The 19209-nt window shown below is 36.9% G+C and overlaps 1 protein-coding gene across 1 annotated transcript in view; it reads left to right on the plus strand.

The window, feature by feature from the left end:
* LOC130233593 (nephrocystin-4-like) overlaps positions 1 to 19209 on the plus strand; it is a 301343-nt gene that overhangs the window by 121372 nt on the left and 160762 nt on the right. The window contains exon 8 of the mRNA XM_056463720.1: positions 2527 to 2641. Coding sequence (XP_056319695.1) covers positions 2527 to 2641 — 115 coding nt within the window. The remainder of the gene's footprint in view (positions 1 to 2526; positions 2642 to 19209) is intronic.

Genomic DNA, 19209 nt, shown 5'->3' on the forward strand with positions numbered 1-19209 from the left:
ATGCTTTGGATTTATCTTTTTCTTTTTCTGTGCTTGCTTATATAAAAAGCTGCTTTTGTGATTGGCTTTTTTGTGATATTGAATCAAGCTTTAATGGCAAAAATATTATGACTAAACCTCTGTCATAGCAAAACAAAACAAAGAAAGTCATTATGAAATATAAATATAAATTTCAAAAGCTCACCATGTTTGGATGATAATAGGTGCACACGCTTTAAGAGAGAGAGAGAGAGAGAGAGAGAGAGAGACAACTTTTATCTTGAAACTTTGTGTTCTTTTCTCGTTTAGCTTTGTATGCGTTTCTAAAGCCCATTTGGAAAATGAATGTGGCAGACCTGCTGTCTATGTACTCTAGCATCAGATTTATTACAGTTTTAATAATTACATATACTTCTATTCAAAAACGCAATGTCTGGCAATTTCTTTTAAGGTGGTTTGAAGGAAGCCTGTAATGCTTACCAAGGCTGCATTTGATTAAAAAAAACAGAAAACAGAATGAATTAATAATTTAAAATGTTTTCTTTATAATAGTTATCTTTTATCATTTAAACGATTTATATTTTGATATCTAATTCCTGTTTTTTTTGCTAATAAAAGTGTTCTTATTATTATAATTGTAGGCCTAGTATTTTTTGTAAAAATTGAAATATATTATAATATATAAAATATGATATAGTCTGTTTATATTAAAATATCAATGATAAAACTTTAAAGATCATTCAAATTAATAAAATAAAAATAAAAAAGTAATAAAATGTAAATATATTAAAGAATGAATATTAAATCATATTGCATTACATTATATTAAAAGTCTGAAATTTATTTTAATAATTATTGAAAACAATTAAAAACAATTAAAATATTGAAAAAACAAAGAGACCTAGTATTTTTGTACATTTTTGATATTTTTGTAAAAGCTGTAATAAATTATAAATCATAAAATATGATTAACTTCTTAAAAATTGTACTGGCCCAAAACCCTTGAACATAGTTTTATTATTTAAATATTAATAATAAAATATTTCTAAACCATTTATGTAAATAAATCTTTATAAAAAAATGTTTAAATCAGAATATATATTAATCATATTGTATTACATTTATAAGAAATCTGGAAGAAAAAAAAAACGCTCCTGTCCTTCCCTGCTTTCTTTTTGGAGGCAAATTTTCGTCTCGTTGTCTGCTATTACCAATGTTGATATTTCTCCTTGTCCAATTATCGGTTTATTTAAGGTTCTCCCACCCGGCTACACTTTACCCTCTCATTTTGTAGACTTTATAGCCTTTTAGGCGGTTAATTCTTCTCAACTGGAAGAGCCTTAACCCTCTTTCTCACACTTGTTGGATAAGAAATGTTCTTTATTTTATGAAATTAGAGAAAATTAGGTTCTGTTTGTACCGACTTAGCACTATTTTCATTAAACTGTGGGAAACCCTTCACAAACATGTCCAAACTCTTCAGCTTGACCCTGCTCCTTCTGATTGAGTCCCCACCCCCCAACTCTCAGCTTGGTACTTGATAATAGTTCTGGTCAGCACATTGTAGACCTGTATTTTCTGTGTGTAAGATTGCACTAGTGTTTTTTTTTTAAAATCAATTAATTAATTAATTTTTTTGCTCTAAATACTCTTTAGTGAGTGCTTATTGTTACATATTTATGTTGTCCTTTTTGCATATTTTTGTCATGTGTTTTACAATGTATAACTAGAACATCAAACAAAAGTCTGAAAAAAAAAACATGAAAACTATTTTAGCGTATTTCTTTTGCTTCACATATTACACTATTATTTATCAATTAACTGTATTAATTAACTCTTTATAATAAAAATATTTTATTTTAAATTAAAAATAGGGGCTGGTGGCGCAGTGGGTAGCACGATCGCCTCTCAGCAAGAAGGTCGCTGGTTCGAGCCTGGGCTCGGTCAGTTGGCATTTCTGTGTGGAGTTTGCATGTTCTCCTCGTGTTGGTGGGGGTTTCCTCTAGGTGCTGCGGTTTCCTCCAAAAGTCCAAAAACATGCTCTATAGGTGAATTGGGTACGCTTAATTGTCCATAGTGTATGTGTGTGAATGAGTGTGTATGGATGTTTCCCAGTGATGGGTTGCAGCTGGAAGGGCATCTGCTGCGTAAAACATATGCTGGATAAGTTGGCGGTTCATTCCACTGTGGCGACCCCAGATTAATTAAGGGACTAAGCCGAAAAGAAAATGAATGAATGAATGAATATATTAAAAATAACAATGAACAAAAACATTTTTCAAAAACTTTTAACAATAAGCAGCTTAAAAACTAATGGGAATTCTGAAAGTATGGGAACCCTCTATAGATCTTTATTTAGCAGTGCGCTGTGGGATTGGTGCTGTGCTTTCCAATCTCAGAACACAGCAAACTGTGACACCTGTGTTAATGAATGTCACTTGACTAGTGTTTTTGGGTCAGTGTGGGTTGTGTAGGTTCATTACACAAGATTTCATGCTGAGCTCTGATATTTCGGTGATCTCACACTCTTCTTTCTCCCTCCAGCAGTGATGGACTGTCTCTTCGTGGCAGTGTGCAGCTGAAGCTGATGAGGGACGTGGATTTCAGCATTGTCTTCCAGCTCCAGTATGTTTTCTCATGTCCACTGGCTGGTGATGGGCAGGTGAGTCATATGCTAATAATGCACCTCTCAAAATGTCTCTCCCGGCTTCACTCAAGTGAACACGATATAAAGAGTGAATATCTTGTTTAATGGTATCTCTTTTTTTTTTGCCCTTCAAAATTGATATTTTTGGATTTTTGCTTATAAAACGGTTCCAAAAATAATTTTGAGGACCAGACTGTTTACTTGTGTTTACCTGCAGTCTGCAGGCACAGATTCACTTCCAGCTGTTGAAATGTGTGGGAAGAAGTTACACTGGATTGATCAGCCCACTCTGAAATATAGAGTATGGTATTTTCGTTTTGGGACCCCCGGCTCTCACCTTGGTATGTCTGAAAATTCCAGCCAGGATATTGGGGATGGCATTATATCATTCAGGCACACTAAAAGTTTTATTTATTTTTTTTACTTGTCTTTAGGGAACTGCACTAATGAACCCTGAGGTTGGTGTATTACGCATTATGAATATAGTTGTCATTACTGTGCTTTCATGACGAGTTCATCATAATATAACACAGAGGTTAAATAAATTTCTTCAGCCTACTAATGTGATGAGTTGTTATTAGAAGAGACCAGGAAGGGTGTTGTGGTGTGATTAGTAAATTTCTGTTTCTTCACTGGCAGTATACTTGGTAGCAAACATTATTTCGGATGTGGCCTTGTTTTTGGACTCAAACATTTTGGCTCAGTTTCACAGACAAGGCTTAGCTTAAGCTAGAGCTAGGCCTTAGTTAAATTAATGTTTTTAAGCAGCTTTCATAAAAATTACTTGCATAAACATATTACTTGTGTGCATCTTGGGCCAAAACAATGACCGGTATATTTTAAAATATTTTACAGCAAGTTATTTTCAGTTAAGACAACTCAAGTTTAGTCTAGACTAGCCTTAATTCTTGTTTGTGAAACTGGGTCTATATGTATCATGTACACCAAATATCATGAGCAGTCAATGCTGAAGTGATTATTGTTGGTTTCCCTACAAGGAATGATTACAGTACATTATAAGTAAAATTTCAAGTCATTGAAAACAATCTGCATACACGTGTTAGCGATGTTGATAATGGCCAGACTGTTATGGCAAGACAACTGGCTCTGAATAGCTACTGCAATTGAAAGACTGATGAGTTGCTTTTGGGCATCAGTGGTGAAAATTTACCAATGGTGGTCTAAAGGCTGGTTTATACTCCTTGCATCTGCAATTTCGGTTTGGTGTGTGCAGTGAATATTGGAGCAAGGTGTTGGCGGATGTTTGCTTTGGGTGCACGTGACATCATTTCGTCTGTTGGAGCGCACAACTTTTTTTGTAACATTTTGGAGCAGAGTCTGGCGGAGCTGGGAGAATTTGGATGTGCAACACCTTTAGAAATCCAAAACAACCGCCTGATGTGAAGTGCTTGAGGTTTCTTTTGAAGCTCTGAGGAAAAACAATGCATATATTTTGTGCAATAGTTATCCAAGGCTTTTTTAAGAAATAATTGTTTACTTACATTAGGGATGCAACGATTATAGATTTTAGTTGTACGATTGGTGTGTAAAGAATAATCACAGTTTTTACGGTTATCATGATTATTATGCATTCATTAATTTCAAAACACCACTGGTTTAGAAAATCACATGATTATATTACTCCTTATATTGCTGCTTGGGCAATGTAGTGACGCAGTAGGTAGTGCTGTCGCCTCACAGCAAGAAGGTCGCTGGTTCGAGCTAATGATGTTTGAGACGGTGTGTGTGAGCGAGTGCAGGGAGACAGACAGGAGGAGAGGAAGACAGACAGAGAGGGATGGAGTAATTGCGTTATAGGTGTATTTATAGAGCATGTTGAAGGAAGCTGGTTCGAGCCTCAGCTGGGTCAGTTGGCGTTTCTGTGTGGAGTTTACATGTTCTCTGCGTTTGCGTGGGTTTCCTCTGGGAGCTTCGGTTTCCCCCACAGTCCAAAGACATGTGGTACAGGTGAATTGGGTAGGCTAAATTGTCCGTAGTGTATGAATGTGAGTGTGTGTGTGTGGGTGTTTCCCAGAGATGGGTTGCGGCTGGAAGGGCATCCGCTGCAGATGCTGGATAAGTTAGCGGTTCATTCCGCTGTGGCGACCCCAGATAAATAAAGGGACTAAGCCGACAAGAAAATGAATGAATGAATGAATATTGCTGCTTAGTACCAATTAATACAGCACATAATAATAATAATAATAATAATAATAATAATAATAATAATAATAATAATAATAATAATAATAATAAACAAACAATAGTCCATTTCTTATTGGATTTTTATAAGTAAAATAAGTGAAAAAAAGTTTTTGACATCTAAACATAAGTAATAATTTTACACTCCAAATGAATTCACAGAACAAAAAAAAAATATATATATATATATTATATAATCTAAGCTACACTACTACAAACTACTTAATTAAAATGAGCTGAAACAACACAATTCTTGAGATTTCATTGGGACAACTTAAATTGTTATGTTCAATCTACATACATTTTTTGAAAGTGTTAAGTTAACTTAATCGATTTGTGTTGGGTCAACATGAATGATTTATGTGGAACCCTGCATTTTTTTGTATTTTCCTTTTATTCCCGTGACTCCATTAGAAAATAACGAACTTGTGTGGGCAAAAGACGCAGTATGGGAATGGCCCTTAGTTAAAAGCCTCAGCCACAGATAATCTAGTGTGTGTGCATATTAGCCTCAGTGTACAAGCTCGGAAATGTAAACTATTGCACAGTTGGCAAAAGCTGTTTTTATTCTGGCAGAAATAAAACAAATAAGACTTTCTTCAGAAGTAAAATATAAGGAAATATAAAAAAAAAGAGAAAAAATCAAAGACTTCAACTATATATGTATATATGTATGTATATGTATATGTGTGTGTGTATATATATATATATATATATATATATATATATATATATATATATATATATATATATATATATATATATATATATATATATAGTTAAATTCATATTCATTCATTCATTCATTCATTCATTCATTCATTCATTTTTTACTACTGTTTTATCATGACAGTTTCTCTGAGTTGCAATGCTTAACATTGTTAAGCATGTCAAATATTCAATAATAGCGCTGCAGAGCCAGGCAAAAGTATAAATCTGCCTTAAGGAGGGACAAACCACAAACCAATGGTAGAATGTTGGAAGCCTAAAGCTCACTGGTGTATAAATACATTGAAGGTTAAACTGTCTCAAAGTTCTATTGTGGCACAAAACACACACATTTTTAATTATGGTTATGGGAGAAATGTGTCACAATACACAGTGTATTGCACTGACCACAGGCCAGTCAGAGTGCCTGTGATGACCCCTGTCCACAGTCAAAAGCTTTGGAAAATGTTTTGCTGGGAAACCTTGTGTCCATGATGTGGGCATACATTTGTCAGATGCTACCTGCCTAAACACTGCTGCAGCCTGCCACACTGCACACATTGTCCAGGAATGGCTTGGAGAACATGTTGAGGAGTTCAAGGTGCTGCTCTGGCCTCCAAATTCCCCACATCTCAGTCCAAATGAGCATCTGTGGCATGTGCTGGACCAGCATGTTTGATCGTCTGTGACTTTGCTATGGTCGATACTGGGCTTGAAGGGTCTGCTGGTAATGTCCAGGAGCCAGATAAACAGGACACCTTCAGGGGTCTTGTATCCCAGTTGGTTGACACTGTTTTGGTTGCACATTGAGGACCAACAACATATTATTAGGCAGGTGATCATGTTTTTTGGCAGGTATCTATGTGGTGGTTTACACCTGGTCACTTAATTCGGATTGTGAAAAGGGCAAGTGTAAATGCCCTCCTAAATGCATTAGGAATTCGATTGCTCAAACCACATAAGGACCTGGTGTGTGACACATTACAGATGAAACTGGACACATCTAAATGTATCTGGTTGTTCAAACTACTTATGTTAATTTTATATATACCAAAATGTAAACGAATAAAAGTGTGTGCATGTTATAGGATAAATGACAGTTAGATATAATGCACTAATGCACTAATGCAACAGGCAACACAATGCCATAGACCAGTGGTCCTCAACCGCGAGGCTGCGGACCAGTACCGGCCCATTGATCAATTTGTACCGGACCGCACAAGAAATCATTTGAAGTCACTTGAGTGCCCAAATTTAACCCACAAGCAGCAAAATGAGTAAGAAACAACTGCTGGAGTTCACAAATGACAGTAGCCTTTTAGGGGCCGTTCGCAAAACATGTCCTTTCTAGAGTTTGTGCAAGTTTCTATTTCCAAGGGAGGTGTACGCAAGCGGCGTGATGTGCTCGCCCCTTCTAGACGCACACAGTTGAATTAATACCGGGAGCGCACCGCTTGTCACGTGACAAAAACTGACCATATTTGTATGAAATATACACATAGAATACACACATTTCGATAGACTAATTATCTCAGACAAACACAGAACACCCAAACATTGTTTTGTAATTTTGTCCATAAATAAAACTTGTGACAGCAATTTTTTGTCTGCTTGTCATTCTCTGAGAAAACGGTTAATGGTCACCTAGCAACCTACGAACCACCGACACAACCCCTCGCCCTCCCCAGTCCGCGGTAAAATTGTCAAGCATTGACTGGTTTGTGGTGATAAAAAGGTTGGGGACCACTGCCATAGAAGATAGTTTGGGATATTTTGTTTATTTTATTTTTTTCGTTTAAAATTCATCATTCATCATGCCTATCTCTGCTAGTACATAGTAGACTAACTCTGTGAATGTAGAGAAATAATAGAAATGTTCGTTCATTTACAGCAGCACAGAGTTTTGTTATTGAGGAGTAGGTTATACACAAATAATCTCTTTACAGTTTTCAATGATGTCTCATTCTTATCTGTACAACAAAAGCATATGTTTAATTTATCCTGTAATGACAGTAATCACAGAGCCTATATGAAATCATTTGTATGCAGAATAAGATATATAGCATACGATTCTGTAAAAAATAATAATAATGAAATGAAATATGGTGTATCTCATGCTTTAGTTGAGCCAGCCTAGTTACATTTGCACATTCACCTTATTCTTTTCGTACGAGTGGGCGCAGCCATTTGGATCTTTTTGGCTCGAGACTTCCGGTCTCATTCACTTGCATTAATTTTTAGAGATTAAAAACAGCTTGTTTTGCTGTTTGTTTTGTATAATAAGATATTTTCCTATTATATTATTCTACTTTGTGTGTATAGTCATGCAAACACTTGTTTGTAGAGCAAGTAGTTTGACCACACCTGCCAACACTCTCGTTTTTCCATGGAGTCTCCCGTATTTCAGACCTGTATTTTTGTCTCCCCCCCACGCTCCTCAACTTTTTGGTTAAGTCCCCATGCGCACCGGAACCAACGCACTTCAGTTCGCGCGCACCCCCGGATAAAATCTCCCGGATTCAATGATCCGAATATTTGCAGGTATGAGTTTGACCGTTTTCTGCAATTTATTATTTCTGGTCATTTCTCCCATAGGAAACTGAGTTGGAAGTTCTAAAACAATCGCAAAAACAAGCACACTTCCACATTGAAGAATAAGGTCAATAGCGCAGGATTTGAAGATCAGATCATTTAGCTGAGATGCATTTATGTGGCCAAATATAAATTAAAACATTTTAACAAATCAGTCTGATCAAAGAAAACCAAGAATAAATTGGCCCAAAATATTAGTCATTTTGAACGTACTGTACATTTTGTATGTAAAGGACTTCAACGCTATTCACAATTGAAGCAAATGACAACATTGTTGTGTCTAAATATCTCCACTTAAACTTTGCTATTATATTGAAGAGTTTAGTAAGTTTGAGGCCTCCAGTGGAGTCCAGTGAACTTCTGTGACAAGATCCAACTACTGTAACTCTGAGTCCTCAGGGATGGAGGAGAGTTTGCCTTTTCTGTTTAGAGCTCTTTCTAATTGAGAATGGATCTGAGCGATAACTCTCTCTGTCACACTCTCACTCTTTTGCTTTCTCCCCTCCCTTATCTCACTCCCTCTCTCTCTCTTTCTCTCTCTCTCTCTCTCTCGAGTATTGCCATGTCTCTCATTGCCTCTCCCTGAGGAAATTAAACAGCCATCCTTGACCAGACAGCCTCAGTAAATAAACATATTGGGGTGGGGAGAGATTGTGGGGCAGAATAAAAGGGACTCTCAGGTTCCAGGCAGCAAGCACAGAAGCAATCCAATCAGGCTTGATTCATCCGGCCGGTCCCCCATCCTGGCGCTTCTTTGCTCAGGGCTCTGGTTCAATCTTAACACCCTCAGGATTAGCCCCGTCTAATGAAATGACACAAATGCGCCTCTTTAGTCTATCTAGAAGAGTCTCAGCACACACGCAGTTGTCTGAAAACCCAATACGTCTCCAGGGTGCTTGTTTTTCTCTGCCAGGCAACACAGAAGGTTTTTAAAAACACTTGTCTCTACAGTTAAGTCACAAGAGATATTCTGCCAATTACACGTGTGGGCGCGAAATCGCCATAGTGCTCTATGGGATGGACGCTCTTTGTGACTGGCAATGTAATTTCCCACCTGCGAGGGTTCAGGAGTCGCCAATTAAAGCCTGTCAGAAAATAAGACGCAGTTCTGCAGGCCCGCTAAATGCTAACTCAAATGCTCATTTCTAAAATTCTGCCTTAATTGGAAGCGAGAACTCCTCGCCACTGCAAATCATTCGCGAAGATGGAATTTTCAAGTAATTATATGCAAGTGCGAAGCTTTTTTGGAAGCAGAGATTTTCTCGAGCTGTCAAGGCTCCTGCTTGAGGAGACAGGCAGAAGTGTTGGACAAGTATCGGCTCACACAAACTGCAGTCTCAAACTGTGCCGAGTTTGAGGTTAAAAAAGGAAATTTGAGTGTGCGTGTGTGTAAATTCCTAATGACGTTTGAGACGGTGTGTGTGTGAGTGAACGCGGGGAGACAGACAGGAGGAGAGAGGGAGACAGACAGAGAGGGATGGAGTAATTGCGTTATAGGTGTATTTATAGAGCGTGTTGAAGGAAGGTGTCTGGGAAGTCATCATAGTGACTAATAAAGGTGAGACAAGACTCGACCTCCTGAAGATAGAATGACCTGCCTTGCAATGGCATTAGAGAGAGAGTTTTTTTTTCTTTATATTTTAACAGCTAATGTGTTATGAACACAGGCTTTTCTCACCTCTGGGGTTTCCTAGAATGTTTGTAATTGCAATGCAACTCTTTGGAATACTTGATTCTGATTGGTCAGTTGCAGCCTATAGTAATGTTTTAGTCTAATGACTTTTGCATTGTTTACTTAACCCTCATTTAAATTCTCTCATGTATTTCAGACATTCCCAAAGCATTAATATCATTACCACTAAATGACAGAAGCACCCAATGCTGAAATTCTGAATTTCATATACATATTTTAGCTAACATTCATTCATTTTCTTTTCGGCTTAGTCCCTTTATTAATCTGGGGTCGCCACAGCATAATGAACCGTCAACTTATCCAGCATATGTATAACAAAGTGGATGCCCTTCCAGCTGCAACCCATCACTGGAAAACATCCATACACACCCATTCACACTACGGCCAATTTTAGCCTACCCAATTCACCTATAGCGCATGTCTTTAAACTGTGGGAGAAACCGGAGCACCCAAAGGAAACCCACGCCAACACAGGGAGAACATGCAAGCTCCACACAGAAATGCCAACTGACCCAGCCGAGGCTTGAACCAGCAACCTTCTTGCTGTGAGACGATTGTGCTGCATCCCTCTGCACCACCGTGTCACCTATTTCAGCTAACATTTCTGAGTAATTGACATGCTGAATCATTTTTTTTTAACCAAAATAATTAAGATTAAACTATTTTCAGTCACTTTAAATATGACACAATGTAATGTAATAAACATACATAAGCACACACATGCACACACACACTACTACAGTTATCTTTATGGGCACTTCCCATCAATTTAAGGATTTTTATACTATGCAGACTGTATGTTTTATCCCCCTACCCCAATCCTATCCCTAAACCCAACCCTCACAGGAAACAATCAGAATTTTTACATTGTCTAAATCCTTCATTCAGTGTGCTTTATAAGCCCCTTTCTTCATGGGGACCAAAACATATCCACAATGTCAAAAATTACTGGTATTGCTAGACGTAAGGAATAAAGGGCTTACACACACACACACAGGGGTGGACTTAGTAATCTGGAGGCCCTAAGCAATTCTAGATATAGGGCCCTAGCGTTGAAACTCAGAACACACTTTCTCTATAGATATTTTTTTCTCTATAGATTCAGGGTTTTATTTAGTAAATAAACTGCATGTTAAAAATATTTCAAGTGGAACCTTCTTAATGTAACTTTAAATACAATAAATTCACAAATTAAAAACAAGCTCACAAACCAAGTACAATTAATTAGCCATACTTGTGGTTAGATTTTAATATTTGCATGTGCAGTTAGGCAAGGAATGTTCCACTATTCACAGGGGCCTTCAGTTTAGAAAAGAAGTAATAATGTTAAAATCTTAATGGTTATAGATAGATTTTACAATATATGATAGAACAATTATAAAAGAGCTATAAGATGATTAATATAGGCTACTTGGCAATTAGTGAAGTTTTTTTTCCCTCTCCGCTGTCGCCACTTGCTTGCATGGTTCGGGATCTGTAGAGCTGCGCATCGTTGGATTTGCTCTTCAGTGTTTGAACTCTCTGTAGTGATTTTTAAACCACACTGAACTGAACTTTAACACTGAAAACTGAACTACACTGTTCTAATTTACTATGACCTTTTATGTGAAGCTGCTTTGACACAATCTACATTGTAAAAGCGCTATACAAATAAAGGTGAATTGAATTGCATTGAATTGGCAGGGGTCGGGGCCCCTATTTCTCCGGGGCCCTAAGCAGCTACTTCGCTTATTGGTTAAGTCTGCCCCTGTACACACACAATATATATGTACACCTATGGAATATCCGCAGAATTTATAAAAACAATATTGAGTGTGTTTGTGTGTGTACAGGGGCAAACTTAACCAATGAGCGAAGTAGCTGTTTAGGGCCTTGAAGAAATAGGGGCCCCGACCCCTGCCAAGTAGCCTATATTAATCATCTTATAGCTCTTTTATAATTGTTCTATCATTATATATATATATATATATATATATATATATATATATATATATATATATATATATATATATATATATATATATATATATATATATATATATATATATATAATATTTATATTTATGTAAAAGATTTCTATACTTATAAACATAATTATATGTAAATATATGCACCTTTTCCCAAAGCTGTATATTCAGATTTTTCAAAGAACGTAAGCTAGTTTAGTTTAGAGTTTAGGGCTTCTAAATTATTTAGAAGGAATTTGTCCTGAATGTAAAACAATGTTTTAGTAATGATAATAATCAACAAACAGTCATAAAAATGTGTAGTGCTCTCCTTTTCCAGTGATCTACAGGTGTGCTGCTTTTCTGCATCAGTGCATTGTGATTCCCTATTAATGGCTTCATAATGCATCATGATGGCCTCAATGCTGTTTAATATTTTCCCTTCTCCTCAAGTTACAAGACGTGATTAATCTTCTTCACCGTTTCACCAGTAGGTGGAGCTGTGTAACTCACAAACGGCCTGAAAAAGTAAGACCGCTGCACTCATACAGTGTGTGGACTGCTATTTACTTCACCTCACCTCTGTCTGATTGCTCTTGTAATATGGCCTGATAGATTTGCTGAATGGAGGAACATAAAGCCTGCCACTAATTAGCAAATCGACCACCAAAATAGACTTCTCAACACCTTACTTTCAAATAACATTTCCTATAGTGCTCCAAAAACTGTCTGACAGGCCCAGACTTCAGCTGTGTGGAATTCTGGAGCGACTGTTTCATGCTTTCTTTGACTCTTTCCTTCATATGGGTTTGTTGGACCCGATGCACATATCTTTATTAGAATGCTCTTGGAGGAAGTGAAAGAGAATAAAAAAGCTGAAGCAAAGGAAATGGAGGAAACACACCTTGGCAAGTAGAAAAGGAAAGCGTATGTGAGGGGGATATAAACTCATGCAGCTGAGGGCCGAATTCACAGTGCATGAGTGTTTCAAAACCCTGGACCTCTCAAAGTGCTTCATAAATAAGCACGGAATATGCTGAAAATGCATTGCACCTTGAGCATTTAAATGAAGGCATTGCCATTGTTATGTTTGCAGAACATACACGCCACAGTGTTGCATCCTTCACTAACAGAAAAGATGTTAGTGTTCAGAAAAGATTTTCTTTTGCTCGTGTTTGTGCTGTTTTATCATATTTGCATAATTCCTTTAGTGAATGAAATGCTGAAACAGCATTGACATGTAGCATGTGTAGATAAACGGCACTATCAGAGGACACAGTTCATTCCCTGCTGAGAAACTTCGCTGTAGTGTACTTTAGATGAGAGAGAGAGAGAGAGGGAGAGAAAGATTGAGTGTAAGACTGACAGAGAGAGAGAGTGTGAGAGAGAAATATGAACTGCTCACTTGGCATGATCTGGTTTGACTCAGCACAAAGGGACTTGTAGTACTAAATCTTGAACACAGAGAATCTCAATCACCCAAACCTCTGACCTAAAACCACAATCTACATAATCTGTCTTTCTGCATTACTCTGATCAATATTTTGTTCTTTGCTAACCCATATATAAAGTTCCCTTTAAGAGGAACTCTCATCAAAACCATCAGCTGATTGTTATGAATGGTAATCTTAGTGGTCATTTTTAATTAGCGCAGGGCTTGGGCAATAACTGTTATGGTGTTTTGACTAATAATTAAATGATTGTGAACAGTGGATTTTATGACACGTTTTATGGGACACAGTCAGCCATTATTTTAAGTAAATATCTATTTATTTATTAATTGCTATTTGTTTATATTGTTAATAAAATATCTCAAAAGGTCATAATACACACACATTGAGTAATTGCTTTAATAAATGAAAGCTAATAAAATGTCAAGTATATCGAATATTATATTATATTATATTATATTATATTATATTATATTATATTATATTATATTATATTATATTATATTATATTATATTATATTATATTATATTATATTAAAACATTTTATCATATTATCAACATTATAAATGATTTATTTATTAATTTATTCATTTTGTAAATAAAAATATGTCAGATAACATACTGGCTTTTATTTTGTTTTGTTTTATTTAAATTTATTTTCCCTCTGCTTAGTTTATTTCAGAGATCACCACAGCGGAAAGAACCGCCAACTAGTCCAGCATGTGTTTTACGCAGGGGATGCCCTTCCAGCCGCAACCCAGTATTGGGAAGCACCCATACACTAATTCACACACACACACACACATACTCATACACTACGGACAATTTGTTTCATTCAATTCACCTATAGCGCATGCCTTTGGACTGTGGGGAAAGCGAAGCCCCTGGAGGAAACCCACGTGAACACGGGGAGAACATGCAAACAAGCGGCCTTCTTGCTACAAGGTGACAGTGCTAACAACTGACCCACTGTGCCGCATTTTATTTTATTTTATTTTATTTTATTTTATTTTATTTTATTTTATTTTATTTTATTTTATTTTATTTTATTTTATTTTATTTTATTTTATTTTATTTTATTCATTCATTTTCTTTTCGGCTTAGTCCCTTTTTTAATCAGAGGTCGCCACAGTGGAATGAACCACCAACTTACCCAGCATATGTTTTACGCAGCGGATGCCTTTCCAGCTGCAACTCAACACTGGGAAACACATGGCCAATTTAGCTCACCCAATTCACCTATAGCACATGTCTTTGGACTTGTGGGGGAAATCTGAGCCCCCTGAGGAAGCCCACGCGAACACGAGGAGAACATGCAAACTCCACACAGAAATAACAACTGACCCAGCCGGGACTCGAACCAGCGAGCTTCTTGCTGTAAGGCAACATTGCTAACCACTAACCCACCGGGCCGCATTTTATTTTATTTTATTTAATACATTAATTCATTTTCTTTCCGGCTTAGGCCCTTTATTAATCAGGGGTCACCACAGCGGAATGAACCGCCAACTTATCCAACATATGTTTTACGCAGCGGATGCCCTTCTAGCTGCAACCCAACACTGGGAAATACCCATACACTCTTGGATTCACACTCAAACACTATGGCAAATTTAGCTTACCCAAATCACCTATAGTGCATGTTTTTGGAGCTTAAAATTGGAGGTTTGTGCCAAATAAGGGAAACCTTTAAGGGACTAATAATATTTTTTTCGATAATCTACAGAACAAACCATTGTTATACAATAACTTGCCTAATTACCCTAACTTGCCTAGTTAACCTAATTAACCTAGTTAAGCATTTAAATGTCACTTTAAGCTGTATAGAAGTGTCTTGAAAAATATCTAGTCAAATATTATTTACTGTCATCATGGCAATGAGAAAATGAATCAGGTATTAGAGATGAGTTATTAAATCTATTATGTTTAGAAATGTGTTGAAAAAATCTTCTCTACGTTAAACAGAAATTGGGGAAAAAATAAACAGGGGGGCTAATAATTCAGGGGGTTTAATATTTCCGACTTCAACTGTAAGTGAAAACAAAAATAATTTAAAAAGTTTGTGTAATAAAATATTTCTTTATTTTGTTTAGCTGCTTTCTGACAATTCACTCAAAATTTATTTTTGCTTGTTCAAAATACTTAAAATAAGCTGAATCAACAAAATTCTTGAGTTTTTTTGGGGGGAACAACTTAATTTTTTGATGTTTAATCCACTTAAGTTTACTCAAGTTAACTTAAATTAAGTTAATTGATTTGTTAGGAACAACATAAAAGAGTTGTGTGGAAAACAGCATTCTTTACAGTGTTGTTTGGTTTCAATCTTAATTTCAGTGTACACAATAAGTCAGTCAATAATATAGTAATCACCACAGCCTCAGTGCAAGCTTTGTCTCAGTCATTTCCACAAATTCTCATATTCTGCTTTCTATCTTTTTCCTTTTTGCTCTGCTAGCCGTTCTCCGCTTGAGTTGTAGCTGTACAAGACTGACAGCAGATCCCCTGCACAGATAGCTCTAATACTGGTCTGTCAACACCAATTTTCCATCGAGGCAGCTCCAACAAGCCCCGTGTTCATCCTGAAATGCTGCTTTTAACGTTTCTGGATCAGCCTCTGTCAGTTAAGCTGCGCTAATGTAATAAAGCGTTGCGTGATGCAGAAGGACAGGCCAGCTTCCGGGCGATGTGGGGGTTTTGTAGCCGATCCGCCGCTAGCTGTGACTCATGGATAATGGAGAATGAGCCAGAGACTGAAACTTTTCCTGCTCCTGTCCGGCGGCCAGTAGATAATTTGTGTTACAGCAGCTTTCATGCGAAGACACTGACGCTGGCTTGAAAAAAAAGCCTTCACCTCTGAGGCCTGGAGGAAGGCTGAGCGGAGCTGGCCACATAATTGTGATTTGTAGTAACAAATGCAATAGTAACGGGTCTTAACACGCTTGCGGACACACTAACGCTTTCTGCTGCAATCCTGAGAGAGTAACGATGACCTGCAGTGGATTATCAGAGGATTATTGACCTCTTCCACACATAAAGATCTTGTAAGGGTTTACAATATGAATATACACTCAAAATATTTAGGGCTAACAAATAAGATTTATTTTGATTGCATATAAAATTTCTGTCCATTTGGATGACATACTTTGAACATAAATGAACTAGTAAACTTTGTGATTGATATTTGCTAGTTAAACATAAATGGAACTAAATGGAAATAAGAACAATGTTTATGTAATAATATCTATAAATTCAATGTGTTTTAACATTGTTATTGTTTTAAAACACATTGGAATTAAGTATGTATCTGTGTCATTTTTGCCCCTGAATATTAAGTAAACTCATAGAACTTAACTAATTTTATCTGGCTTTTTCTACAGCTAAACTGATTAAATCTAATAGTATTCAGTTTTAACAGATTTAGATAAGACAACAGACATTTTAAGAGTTCACACTTAGCTGATGATTGATTATAAGCTTGTTTGGCATGCTGTCCCGGAAGAGAGCCCTGAGCTCATAAGATCCTCGAGCCCTGGCCGTTGCAAGGCGGGAGGGGAGTTTGAGCTCAGGTAGATCTCGAGAACTCCCCTGCTGTAGTAACTAATGAACAGATAGTGATTGCTCTTGAGAGATAACTACATACTAGAAGCATGTTTATGGTGCTGATTTGGATTAGTCAATTAACTTAAGTTGCATTTTTTTGGACGGTGGGAGGAAACCGGGGAACCCGGGGAAACCCACGTGAGCACCGGGAGAAAGTGCAAACTCTGCACAGAAACGTCTGCTGGTTTGGTAAAGCCTGGAACCAGAGACGTTCTTGCTGTGAGGCGACAGTGCTAAGCACTGGGCCACCATGTTACTCGTCTAGGAAGGAGGAGGAGTAGGGGTGGAAGGGGGGATTCTTCAAAATGAAGATAGCGGTGGAATGTAACCCAGGGTATTTGTAGTAGCTTAGGAGTCGTCTGATTGGTGCATTGAGAACTGGATAATGCGGATCCAGCCGCAATCATAAGCACGTGATCCTCTCGAAATTAGTTTATAAATAAACTTCACTTAAAAAAACTGACAAATCAAAAGGTTACAAACAGTTACTGATAAACTTCATTGGGATTAATTTTTTTGAGTGTAATGTAAGTAATATAACCTCCCAGGGCTTGAGTGTCCACATACATGGACAGCACATTTTATCTCTTAAGTGGCTATTTAAAATACTTTGAATGTTTTATATTTTGTTACAGACATACAGTGTCATCCTGCAACTGTTTTGCAGCATATGAAATGTCCCAAACCCTATTTTTAACTGTCCAAAATGGGAAAAATTTAGGTTTTTACTCTCTGATTGTCAAAGCAAGTTTAATAAAATTCCATGTTAAATATGCATTTAAAAAATTCAGGAAAAAGTGTTTTATGTAAATTCGGACCATGAGTCCACATACTGTATGTGGACATAATTTTTCTCTAAAAGTACATTGTATCAAAAGATGATACTTAGGTTTTTATTCTAATCATGTTCTAATAAGCCCAAATAGCAAAGTGAAATAAAAATTGCATGTAAAAAAAAACACCTTGGGCCTTAAGAGGTTAAACATATTTTTGCATGGAAAAAATAGCAGCATAATCTTTCATGCCTGAAGCCATTTGCTAATTTTGCACAAGCAAATGGGCTGATTTGATATGTTTGTTGTAAGAATGAAAATATGTCACCCTGGACCACAAAACCAGTCATAAATGTCAAATTCTTGAAATGGAGATTTATGCATAATCTCAAAGTTGAATAAATAAGCTTTTCATTGATTAATCTTTTCTCAGTTCTCAGCAATGCACATTACTAATCAGCATTTTTGTTTTAATATATTTACAGTAGGATATTTACAAAGTATAGCACAGAACTTGACCTTTACTTTATATTCTAATGATCTTTGGCATAAATAACCCATCAGAAATGTTGATTGTCTATGTTTACATATTAAGGCCGGTACACACCAAGCTGACACCAAACAACTAGCACAGATGAAACCCAACTGTGTTTTCGCTTCGTGTTGGCTCACGTCTGGTTCAGTCTGGACCAAAAACACAACAAAAGGACAAAGCCGACTGATTCAAGAGTATGCGTTCTCTGCCTGTGTGAGAGCATGTGTCTTTCTGCAGCACAGGAGGCAGTATCTGTTGTTTCATTTAAAACAGGAAACCGGAACTTCCGACATGCTCATGCAAAGCGTAAATAAGCCGCATTCAGTGTCATTATCACAGTAATTGTCATTCACCATGGAGAGATTTGCTCCTGTAAAAATGTCTGATAATCTAATAATCCATATCGTTTGGACCAAAATTAGAACCGGCCTCATTGTGTTCCTTGACCTGAATTGTTTACTTGCTACATCACTTCACTACGTCACAGTCACACTCTGATTTTTTGCTGAATAACCAATAAAAGTGCTCTCCTCAGCTGACGACCCGACACCGATTCTAATCTCTGAATCGGACCAATGAGTTTTAATGTTAACCTGACAAGAGGCAACATTTGGAACAAACCAAACCAACTAACCAGACTGACACTGACCGATGGACCAACAAAGCCCAATGGCTAACCGCTGGTTGGGTGTGCCCTGGCTCTTAGTGTTTATTTGCTTCATTACAGTCTGAAATATCTGCCATGATGTAAAATCAGAGGCAGTCATTTCCTTTAGTCCAACATTCCAAAGACAGATGTACATATATTAGCATGTTTTTGAGTTATATTGGACTGTATAAATTCACAATGAAAAGAACAAACACAAAGTTTTGACTTTGTGAAAACCTTTTCTGAAGACAGTGGGTTTCCCCTCATACATATTTTAATAAAAACTCCCAAATATAGATGTTCTTCCAATGTTGCTTGCTTGAATCACGAACAATGAGTTGCTCTTTTTCTACTGGCGAGTTTTTTAAATGCTACCAGATAATCCAAACGTAAGACAAAATCAACAGATGCACAAGTATTGAGTAAAGCCATT

Source organism: Danio aesculapii, chromosome 8, assembly GCF_903798145.1.
Source record: "Danio aesculapii chromosome 8, fDanAes4.1, whole genome shotgun sequence".
In the NCBI taxonomy this organism is placed as follows: Eukaryota; Metazoa; Chordata; class Actinopteri; order Cypriniformes; family Danionidae; genus Danio; species Danio aesculapii.